We start from the raw sequence: 11,831 nt of genomic DNA, 5'->3' as shown, positions 1-11,831 counted from the left end.
CCTCCCTGCTCTTCAGACTGGCAGGGGGACAGGAAATTACAGAATAAGATCCTCCATGAGGAAGCAGAGGGACCAAACAACGAGAGGCAGGGAAGCCCTCTCAGAGGAGTCACTCAAGCTGAATCTTGAAGGATGACCAGAAGCTTAGATAAAGTGTCAGCACAGCAATACAAATGGAGGGCACAGCACTGGCAAAAGGAAAGCAGCAGGAGAAAACATATTGGGTACACTTCGCTGCCTTCTTCATTCTCCAGCATCGAGACCCCCACAAGCCCTGTGTTTGTTGAGGCTGCTGAATCTGCTGCCAGTCTCCATCAGTGAGAACTGAGGTGGGGGCCCTCTGTGTTCTACCCTTGCCCTTGCCTGCAGCGACCATCTGGACCAAACCACCCCTCACCCATTAATCCAGCCTTCTAATTCCTCCTCAGGCAACTCAGAACTCCTTCTAACAGGCAGGAGGCCGACTCAAGGCTGCCTCAGAAGGAATCACACAGAGGTGTGTAACTTTGGGCCCCAGGGAATGACAGGCCACAGACCCACTTGACCCACCCTACCTCCAAGCCCCACAGCCCACAGTGAGGCTCCACACAGGCCCACATGAAGACACATGACGCAGCAGGACACACAGGGCCAAATGTTCCCCTTTATTAAGGTTCACTCAATTACCACAGACAGACATTAGCTCAGGCAGGTCAACTGCCAGTTGGACAATGGTCTGTGTCTCCTAGAAACAAGGGGGAGCAGTAGGCACGAGCAAAATGCGAAAACAGGTCACTGGCTGGCCAGACCTGAGGATTCCCAAAAGTGACCTGGGCCTTCCTCCACCACACCCCAAGACAGACCATCCAGCGGAGATGAATTCATGCCCAGCCCCCACTTCTCATACTGGTTCCCTCCCTAGGAAAGTGCATAGTTGCCTGGAGATGCAGCATCCCAGGGCCTGGACAAGCTGGGTCACATACAGGTAGCAGGCCTTCCCAAGAGCAGAGCTAGGGCATGGCCATATAGGTCTGGGCCAGGAAAGAAGAGAGGCAGGTAGGAGAGGAAACTGACTGCAGGTGGCATCCAACAGGAGTGAGCGCTACCACAGGCCTCCCGGAGCTACCAGAGACTATGAGAAAGGGAGCCAGAGGTCTAGGGTACGGGAAAGGAAGGGTGAAGAAAACCTAGACCTAGGGTCTCTTTTTAGGAACTAGAGGCTGTGACAACTGCTTTCTGGAGAGAAAATGGTAGAGCAGAGGGTGCCTGGGTGGCTCAGTCGTTAAGTGTCTGCCTTCGGCTCAGGTCATGATCCCAGGGTCCTGGAATCGAGTCCCACATCGGGCTCCCTGCTCGGCGGGAAGCCTGCTTCTCCCTCTCCCACTCCCCCTGCTTGTGTTCCTGCTCTCGCTATCTCTCTCTCTGTCAAATAAATAAATAAAATCTTTAAAAAAAAGAAAATGTTAGAGCAGAGAGTCAATCATACTCTGGCCCAAGTGTAAGGGACCATTAGGAAGAGAACTTTTCAGAGGACTTGGCTCTCCTTACAGGAAAATGAAGTGCCTGGAGCTCAAAGCTCAAGATGGCACCTGGAAGCCCAGTTGTTGGGTTCCAAGCTGGAGCCAGCCCAGAGTGACCAAGCAAGGTTGGCCAAAATTTTCAGGCCAAATAGCCCGGGCAGGAGAAGGGAGGATGGAAAACAGGCAGCTGCTCCTTCGGTGAGAATCCACTCCCTCCAGGCCTCAGAAAGAGCCAGGACCTCTACCAGTGACATTTTCACAATGCTTGGAACAGAACAGCCCCACAGGCCTTAAATCACTATCCTGCAAGGGAAAGCGGGTTCTGACAGGGTGAGGAAGGGCCAAAAACCAAGTCTAATAGGCAGACGGGAGTAGGTAATCTTGATTTGGGGAAAAAAAAGTCAGAGGCTTCCCCTCCCACCCCGCCTAACCTGAAATCCCATTCCAGCCATTGTGCTTATGGATAGGACTGGGCATGTGCTTCTTCCTGGGACCTGAGTTCAAGTGCCCAGAACTGTTCTGTGACCAAAAGCAAGCTGGGGTGGGAGGAGGCAGGCTCTCCTCTTCCTGGGCCCTGCCTGCCTTCTCCTCCAATCTTCCCTCCAGGCCCAGCCCTCTGAGCCTGCCCCTGACCAGACCCAAGCAGAACAGCTATCTGCTCTCAGGAATCCAGTGGTCATTCAGAGATACCTAGTACCTGCCCAGTGGGCTTGGGCCAGTCAGATCTCACTCAGGGACCAATAATTATTTACATACCCTATGCTCGAGCTATACCTTTATACCTGAAAATTACCTGGACACCACCCAGCTCTTCAGAGAAGGCAGTGGAATCAGCCCTCACAGATGGCAGATGCCACCTAGCATGGGATGGGGGTAGGCTAGCAGCTGGGGGTATGGGGAGGAACATAGGCAGAGGGATTCAAGGGGGCTCTGGGAAGAGGAGGGGAAGCAGGGCAGAAAAGAGAGGAGCCCCCCTCCCCCTGCAGGCCAAGCTCTGAGATGACGCTGCATTTCCACTCCCTGGGAGTCAGGTACCAAGGTGGGCTGTGCATCTCCAGCTGTGTGCCCTCCCACATCACACCTAAGGCTCAGCTCCTGTCTACGTCCTTGATCTGAGAATGGGCTCAGTCTCAGAAGCATATACAACTGGGACACTCAGCCTTGGGGAAGACAAAGAAAAGCCACATGGGGAAGAGAGAGACCCTGCGCAAGAAAAGAAGCCACAGGGAATCTGACACCAAGAGGAGAGGAGGGAGGGGAAGGAGGGGGAGGAAACCAGATCAGAAGGAGCAAAGGAACATCCCTGGCCTGTCCCCACCCTCCTAACTACCACACCCCCATGACTGCTAAATACTGTTGCTTCCCAGTGAGACCAAAAGTGGAGACAGTTTCAGCTCATAACCCTGGGGAGGGGGCCAGGCTTTCTGCTATGCCTCCCCCTGGTCCATGAGGAGTCCCTGGGCCAAGGTCAGAGCGGGCACCCTGGTGGAAGGTGGGGGCTGGTTTAGTTCTAAACATACATCTAGCACCACAACAACAGAGACCTCCACTGCATACTATTCACAAGGGGACACGGACATAGCTACCACCGCACGGGACAGCTGCACGTGCAGCCCACAGCTCTCAGAGTACTGAGAGCAGAATCCAAAGGAGCAGGGGAAGGGGGAAGACGTATACATATATATATGTATATATATATATATATATAACTCTGATTCTTTGTACAAAGTTGGGGAGGAGAAAAGGGAGGAAGGAACCCTGCTTGGTCACAACAGACAATGTGGCTTGAGTCCCCGTCCCACGGACCCCCAGCCCTGCCCTCCTGGTAGACTCGGCTGGCTCACATCTCATTGGAGTATGTGTAGTTGGGGGTGGCGGAATACTGAGTCTGCGGCTGATTCATGGCACCCTGGGCCGCCCCCATGGCTGCATTCTGGGCTGCCTGCTGCACGTGTGGGTTCTTCCATGCCCCCGTGGTCCACTCCTCCTGAGCTTTGCTGAAACTCCCCCCACTGCCCCGGTAGAATTTATGAACCTGTAGGAAGAGGAGCACAAGGAAGGATTAATCAAAGGGAAGGGCAAGCCCATCCAGGAAAGATCTGGACACCAGAGACAAGTCCCTGTAAGCGCCAGTCCTCCCTCCCACACCCGCCTGTGTACTAGGGAGCAAAGTCCGCCAAGCCATTCTAGAGTGAGTCCCTTGGAAGACCTCTGGGTCCTCCTGTAACTTGGAGGAGGGGTTGTTACAGATCGTAGCCCCTTCCCGAAGCCACCCTCTCAACCTTGCACATACCATGCTGAGGGCGATGAAGGAAAACACAGCCACAACCGTGAACATGATGGTGGGAATGAGCATCACCACTGCTGAGCCAATGTTTGTTCCGAAGAAGGAGATGGTAGCGATCCAGCCACTGCAGGAAGAGGCCAGCTGTGGGGCTGCTGGCATGTTGAGGGGTAACCGGGAGCCCCCCCACCACAGCCAGGAGCCATCTCATTGTCTCGGGGAGGGGCCATATCATCGGATGCAAAGAGATGAGCCACCAGGCCTGTGGCAGTGGTTCAGAAGAATCCTTTCCCATGGCTCAGGAGACAAGCTCCTCAGACATGAGGCTTCCTTCCCTTGCATTCTCTCATGATGCTTGACACCCCTGGAAACCCCCCAAAGCCACTGCGAGGTTCTCCTTCCCCTCTGCTGCTGTGCCTGTGTCTACTACCCTACCCTGAATTCTCTTGCAGGCCAAGCAGCTAACACACAGACATAAACAAAGGACACACCTAAGGTGCCACCCATGCCAGCCCTGGGTCCATCCCAGACACCCCAATCTCTTACCAGACGCCCCAGCCTGGGATGCCCACGGCCTGGATGATGCTGATGACCAGCTGGGCCATGAAGGTGAAGAAGAATGCCATGAAGCTGAAGGAGCTGTCAGTCCTGTAGCAGAGGAAATGACTCTCATCACCTGGGCAGAGGGAGAAGGCTTCCCCTGTCTTCAGGAGCCCCCAGCCCTTCCAAGTTTAAATGAGTAAGCAATGGACAGGAGACACTTAAAGGCCTTAATTGAGAGGCAAAAATGGAAGTGTTTACATGAATCTTTGCAAGTTTCCATGTGTTAGTCTTGTGTGAGCAACATTACATAGGAAGAGATCTCCTCATAAATGGACCACTCACATGCATCGTACATGGATGGTTGGCCCCATTGGCATAGAAATAGATGGGTCAATTACGACAAGAATAAATGACCCCATTGTCAAGGGGATGGACAACCTTACTGGCACCAAGATATCCAGCTCCACCGGTACATGGATGGATATTCCCATAAAGAAAGAGACAGAAAGTCCCATTGGTATAAGAATGGAACCCTACTGGCACCAAACAGTAGCCTAACTGGCATACAGGTGGATGATATGGTTGGCAAAGACATTTGAGGCCCCATTAGCACTGAGATGGATTCTCCATTGGCACCAAGACAGATAGCCTTGTTGGTACATGGATGAATAGTTCCATTAGCACCAAGACTGAAAATCCGTTTTACACAAGGTAGACACCCATTGGCCCCAAGACAGTTATCCCCACTCGTACATGGATGAGTGGTCCCTTGAGCACAGAGTTGGATGACATCATTAGCACATAGTGTCAGTCGTACATGGATGACTGGTTCCATTAGCACATGGATAGATGGTCCACTTGGTACCAAATCAGCTAGCCCCACAGGTGTAAAGATAGGCAGCTCCACTGAGACAGGTGGCCCAACTGGCAAATCTGACATACAGCTGCCTGGGGAAGGCAAAACTAAGATAGGCCTCATCTCCGTTATGCCCACCCAAGGAAGTGAGAAAGGAAGTGAGGAGTGAGGAAAGAGGGAACCAAGGCTCTGACTCCCAGTTCTCTCATCCCCAGCACTGAATTCACAGGAAGCCCACCTCCTACCTGGCAGTTTGAGCTGAGAGTGAACAAGTGAAAGGGAGTTTGGGGGGTGGTCAAAAAAAAGTGAGAAAATATATAGAGAAGAAACAGGGAAGATGGGCAAAGACACAAGGTTAGGAGCTGGGGTCAGCACCAACCACTTACTTGAAGGCCTTGTAAATGGGCCGAAACCAGCAGACGTAGGAGCAGGGTGTGAAGAGGATGAGCCAGAGAAAGGCGAGGCCAAAGTTGGTGGCTCCCCCGCCTCCGATCAGCCACGCGAGACAGCCCACCAGGTTCACGGCCAGCGTGACGCTGTTCACTGCAGACCCAGGAGCACATGCACACACAGAGACAAACACCAGACATGCACACAGACACCCAGGCCCATGCAGAGACATGTGACCACCCAGACATGGACACACACACCCATAATTCAACAGACCCACAATCAAACACATGCAAACAGCACAATGCACAGAGAGGGAGATACACACAAACATACATGAAAGCCACATTTACAGATATTCGCACCCACAACCCACATCAGTGAATACACACACATACACACACACACACAGATACATGAGACACACATACATACACACACAGAAGGAGTACAGACTGTAAGAAAGAAAGCTGGGAGCTTAGACCAATTCCCCTCCCCACACCCACTCCGAGGGATCTGAGAAATCTAGAGAACAGAGAGTCCCCAGAGGAGGAACCCAGAACCTCGGTCCAGCAAGCCCCACTGAAGGGCCCCAAAGCCTCCAGGTGGTAGAAATGCTCTTCTCCTTATAAGAATGTCCTCAGCCCCTGGCCCTCCCAGACTCACAGCAATCACCAAGCCCAAGGCACAAGAAACCCTTATATCTTCTCTTGCAAGGGGCACAAAAAGTGGAAAGTAAAAGGCCTTGTAGAAACTTCTCTTCAAGCCACTGTACCATCTGCCCTGCTCTTAAATGGGGCAGGAAGCAATGGCTGGGATCTCAGTCTTTATCTAATTCATTTGTTAGACAACTACCATGTCGCTTCCTCCACAAAGCCTTCCTTCACTACTGCAGCCTTATTCATGTCCCATCCCTCTGACCTCCTGCAGACCTGGGCTGCTCTCATGCACGGTTCCCCAAGTACAAATTCTAGCCCATCAACCACACTGGAAGCTCCCCAAGAGCAGAACCCGGCTCCCAGCCCTCTGTGCCCACATACTCTAGTTGAACTCAGAATCACAGGATCACCAAGTCACAGCCAGCAGAAACCTCAAAGACTTGTGCTGGCAATAACACACACCCAGGGCTTCTGACATCAGGATGCTCCCTTCCTCAAACATTAGGTTGAGTCCCTTTAAGGCTCCATAAAGACCTGCTGAATAAACAAAGGCAGGAGGGCTCAATCTTGGTCTCAAACAACCAGGCATCTGGTCGTGGCTTCTGAATAGAGCCCTTAAGCATCTCAAGGGTCATATGCATTTCCTTGGGAGCAAAGCATCTGGCAGGTGCCTAGTGAGGACTTAGGAAGGTATTTATAGCCCTTAAATCCAGCTCCTGGATGAGATCTTCTCAGGCGCAGAGTTCCCAGAGCCCCGGGACAGATGGGGTGCTCCCAAGTCTGATGGGACAATGCTGTCATCTGTGCAGGTACACCCATCTCAGGGCCCCTCATAACAAGGGTGAGCGTTTCTTCCTCTGCACTTCAGCTGCATTTCCTCCATCTCTGTTTATTGCCCTCCAATTTCCCAGAACTCTGGAACTCCCAGAACTGATTTTATTTGCTCTTTACATAGAACAGACATTAACCTGTTTTTATATTGGTTTATAGCTCTCCTTCCAGTCCCATCTGTCTCCAGCTCACTGGTTCTAGTGCTTCTATTGTAATTATTCTACCCCCTGTTTGGAACAGACATCTATTAACGCGGCCACTCAGTTTTTTTCCATCTCCACTTCTCTCCCTGTCCAGCTTAGATTCCATAATTCATTACATGTTTTCTAATGCTCTCCCCTGCCTCGTCTTCTGCTCACACTTCCCCTGGATGAACAGAACTCCCATCTGTACCTGAGCTGAACATCGCTAGGAAAGAAGGAGCCTACGGAAAGGCCCGGTAGGACTATCAATTCAGCCAACATCAAATGGGCCCTGTGCATGGTCCAGAAATCTTAGGGGTCACATGTCTTTGGATAGTGTCCTCACCCTCTGTCCACAAAGGTGCTCTCATTCCAATCCCACTTTCCTTCTTCAAAGCTCCCATCCCCACTTCTACATCACATTTGATGGGAAAAAACAGAAGCCATCAGAGGCAACCTCCTCATTCTCTTCCCAAAATCTATAGACCTACCTGCACCTGCCCCCATCTCTTCCTTCCCTCACGTTACATGGGGAAAGATGCCTTCTCCACTCAAAGGCCAAGCCAGGACTTGAAACAATCTGTCTACCCCCACACTCTTTCTACCACCCCATGAAGAACCTGCAAAGACAGCATCCTTTACCTCCTTCTGGGCACAAGTAATCACCTCCCCAAGTCAGCAGCTAAGTGTGAGCTGACTCAAGGCAACATCACCTGTGACAGACCCTGGCTGTGGTCACACTGCAGGTCTAAGATTCCTTGAGGCCGATACCCAGCACGGGAAAGCCAGCCTGCCCTCCCTGTATACTCCTAAGAGGTACCTTTGACTAGCCTGGGCACAGCCAAGTCCCATCTCTCTACGATGACACTTTCCTGCCAACCTGCCACTGACCATCAGCTACTAGGGCCTTGACACTCTGGACCTCAACATTGTAGAACATTAGAACTCTAGATTCTTACAGAAGTACAGACCACACAACACAGAACTCCTTGGAACCATAGTGATCACTAAGCGAACACCCTCTTTCTATAAGTGAGGAACCTGCTGCTTGGGAAGTAGGACAACCAGCCCAGTTTGATCCCATATCTCCCAACTCCCAGTTAATGCTCTTTTCTCTGAGCAGTTTTACAAAGAAAGCAAGACAAATGTGGCTTTGAGACAAGGATTCCTCTATGAGTCCAGAATCCTGAGGTCCTGGCAGCCACCAGAGGCTCCCTGGAAAACCACCCCAGTGGGAAGGGGAAGGGAGAACAAGAAAAGAGAAATGATCCAGTGGACAGAGACCCTCATCCAGATGCTCTGTGAATGGAAAGTAGAGGGCAGGGGGATGAGGGAAACTGGGGCCCAGATCGGGGGTCCGCCCATGAGAGGAGGCTGCTGGGAGATGGCCCATGCAGATACTGCAAGTGTGGCTGAGGGGCAGCCAGGCCTACAGGCCTCCCACCCCGATGCCCAGCACCTACCAGCCTTCCTCCCTCCTCCCCCAGTCCACCATGGCCCACCCCCATCACATAGCACTCACACATCCAGAGGTAGTAGAGGCGTTTGGTCATGCTGAGATGCTGGGGAGGAATGTCTGCCTCAAAGTCTTGGTAGAAACATGGCTTCAGGGGGATGAATTTGGGCAACGGTGGGAAGTTGTTCACTTTCTCTGTGGGTGAAGCATATAGCATGGCATCACCGTGAATGTTCCCCTCCCCAACAACCCAGTATGATCCTCTTGCCCTGGTTTCAGCTGCCCCCGGCCCCTGAGGTCACAGGCTGCACTGCTAACCCCACCCAGCCATCCCTGCTTCCTCAAGTCTGCTCTGAGGTTCCCAAAGTAACCAAAGGCCCTGAGGCAGTGTTGCTGTCTCTCAGAAGAAAAATAATAAATGCTGTCCAGTTCCAGGCAGATGAAGCAGGATAGGTGAGCCTGGAGACAGGGGTTCCCGTGTCCACTCCAATATTCATGTTCTCCATTTAGCCGGTGGGGTGGGGCTTGAGCTAGATAGTCTCTAAAGGTCCCTCCAGCTCTGCCATTCTGTACCTGAGCCTTTGGAAACCAACAACTCAGAAATCTGAAGGAAAGGGTCTCAGAGTATTAAAGAGCAATGGGGACAGAGGAGACAGGGATTGAGCCACCTGTGCTGCTTATCAGTCAGGTGGCCAGCAGGACCAGGGCATCAGGATGCTCAATCTCTGGTTCCCACGGTCAGAGACCTGACAGAGAGCTAGACAGTGTCAGGCGGAGGGTCTTGGATAGACAGGCCTCAGTGGGGGACCAGGGAAAGCCTGGGGACAGGAGGACAGAACAAACTTGACCTCCAAAAACTAAAGGGGATAAGGAGACTAGGAAGGGGGCCACCCACCCTCTGCTCACTTGCATGTCCTATCCACATGGCCCTGTCCTTACCTGCCATGATGGCACGGATGGCACCAGCTGGCCCAGCGGCCTGCCCACGCCTCTTTGTCCTGACCTGGAAGGAAAGAAAAGCCCGAGCAGGATGAGGATCAGGCCCCGCGCAACCCAGACCCCCTCTCAGCCCCTGCAGGGCTGGAAGCTCCCTGGGGCAGAAACTGTTCTAACGCCCACAGTGGGATGAGCCCAGTGGAGAAAGCTCCACCAGCTACCTCCTTCCAGGACCTCCTGCCGTTTGCCTCAAGGCACAGCGTCTATCTTCAGAAAACCCTATCCAAGGGTGGGGAAGGGACCTAGGAAGGGACCCCATGAGGCAAAGGCAAGTGACAGAGAAGGCCTGAGGAGACGAGAGACCTCTGAAAGAGAACATTCTATTCCTTGACCCTGAACATGACAGACCTAGCATCACTCACAGGCTGGCCTCCCCTCTTGCTGGCCTTTGCCTTCAGTCATTTGTTGGGGATGTGTAATGTGTCAGGCACTGGGGAGGCAGCGTAAGACAGATGTGGTTCCCGGGGCGCCCGGGTGGCTCAGTCATTGAGCGTCTGCCTTCGGCTCGGGTTATGGTCCCAGGGTCCTGGGATCGAGCCTCACATCGGGCTCCCTGCTCTGCCGGAAGCCTGCTTCTCCCTCTCCCACTCCCCCTGCTTGTGTTCCCTCTCTCACTGTGTCTCTCTCTGTCAAATAAATAAATAAAATCTTAAAAAAAAAAAAAAAGACAGATGTGGTTCCTGCCCTCTGCATGAAACCTGTGCAGTGCATACTCTAAAAGGGAAGGGTGACTATCATGAAAATATGCATTATATATAGCAAGGTATTAAAAGTGAAGATGCAGGGGAGCAAAAAAAAAAAAAAAATTAAAGTCAAGATAGTGTTAACCTTGAGGAAGCAGGGAGCATAAGCTGAGGTATTGGTAATGGTCTGTTCCTGGGTCTGGGAGCTGGTTACACAGTGTCAACTTTGTGCAAATTCATCAAGCATGAGATTACAATTTGTGCACTTTCTTGTGTGTTATACTTCAATTAAAAGTTTGCTTTAAGGGAACCTGGGTGGCTCAGTTGGTTAAGCAACTGCCTTCGGCTCAGGTCATGATCCCAGAAAGTCCCACATCAGGCTCCCTGCTGAACAGGGAGTCTGCTTCTCCTTCTGTCCACCCCCACCCCGGCTTGGGCTCATGCACGCTCTCTCACATGCGCACCCTCTCTCTCTCTCTCTCTCACGCACACACAAAATAAATAAATAAAATCTTTTTTTTTAAGTTTGCATTAAAAAAACAAAAACAAAACCCTCCCAGTCAAATTTCTCTGGATCCAACTAAAGATTTGGGCAGTTGTAATCTTTTATGGCCCCTTTGTGATATGAAATCAAATATAGATATAAAAACCCAACAACATCTACCACAAAAGGGAAAAAGACAGGCATGGTAGAAACCTACATGAAATGATCCCCTTACACAGCTGCATTAATTGTAGCATTGTAACACCAAAAGACTGGAAAAATCTACACATCAATTGGGGATGATGAAATAAACAGTACAGTCATACAATGGGCTGTTCTGCAGTTTTTAAAATGCTCTCTGCTGTGGAAAGATCTCCACGATTACTAGTCATTGAAAAAACTACATAGATATAGAACAGCCTAGACAATAGGCAACAAAAGACATAGAACAGTCAAAACAGTATGCTATCTTTCATAGTAAAAATAAAAAAAAGGAGAGGAGAGGAGAATAAAAATATTTTTTCCTTTTGACCCAACAATCCTACTTCTGCTTTTTTACCCACAAATAAGAAACAATAAATACATGTCATTCAACGTGATACTATTTTGCAATAGCAAAATGTTGGTAGTAACCTAAATGCAACTGTTTGAATAAACTATGGTATATCATTCAATGGAGTACTATATAGATGTAAAAAAGAATGAAGAGGATCTCTATTAATTGCTGTGGAATGATTAAATGGAAAAAAAGCAAAGTACAAACAAGTATAAATACTATGCTACTTTTTATGTAAAAAAAGTGGGGGAGAAGAACCTGCATACGAATTTGCTTATGTTTGCAAAAGAAACGCAAGAAAAGTAAACCAGACACTATAAAATGGTCACCTACATGATAGAAGGGCCACAATGACTAGTGACACTTCCCTGGGTAAAGATTTACACATACTTCTGTACATATAATATCTTAC

The 11,831-nt window shown here is 50.7% G+C and overlaps 1 protein-coding gene across 4 annotated transcripts in view; it reads right to left on the bottom strand.

Annotated features, from left to right (window-relative positions):
- Positions 1 to 623: 623 nt before the first annotated feature.
- The window catches only part of SCAMP5 (secretory carrier membrane protein 5), a 37,245-nt gene continuing 26,037 nt past the window's right edge, over positions 624 to 11,831 (bottom strand). For all 4 annotated transcript variants that reach the window (XM_031017934.2, XM_031017937.2, XM_006747099.3 and 1 more), the window contains exons 2-7: positions 9,640 to 9,703; positions 8,767 to 8,895; positions 5,569 to 5,725; positions 4,330 to 4,431; positions 3,793 to 3,910; positions 624 to 3,534 (exon numbers count right to left, since the gene is read on the bottom strand). In XM_031017934.2, coding sequence (XP_030873794.1) covers positions 3,340 to 3,534; positions 3,793 to 3,910; positions 4,330 to 4,431; positions 5,569 to 5,725; positions 8,767 to 8,895; positions 9,640 to 9,646 — 708 coding nt within the window. In that variant the 5' untranslated portion in view covers positions 9,647 to 9,703 and the 3' untranslated portion in view covers positions 624 to 3,339. The remainder of the gene's footprint in view (positions 3,535 to 3,792; positions 3,911 to 4,329; positions 4,432 to 5,568; positions 5,726 to 8,766; positions 8,896 to 9,639; positions 9,704 to 11,831) is intronic.

Source organism: Leptonychotes weddellii, chromosome 9, assembly GCF_054177405.1.
Source record: "Leptonychotes weddellii isolate Sample4059 chromosome 9, ASM5417740v2, whole genome shotgun sequence".
Taxonomy (NCBI): domain Eukaryota; kingdom Metazoa; phylum Chordata; class Mammalia; order Carnivora; family Phocidae; genus Leptonychotes; species Leptonychotes weddellii.
Note: the sequence above shows the minus strand (reverse complement) of the source record. Positions and strands in the feature narration are given on the sequence as shown.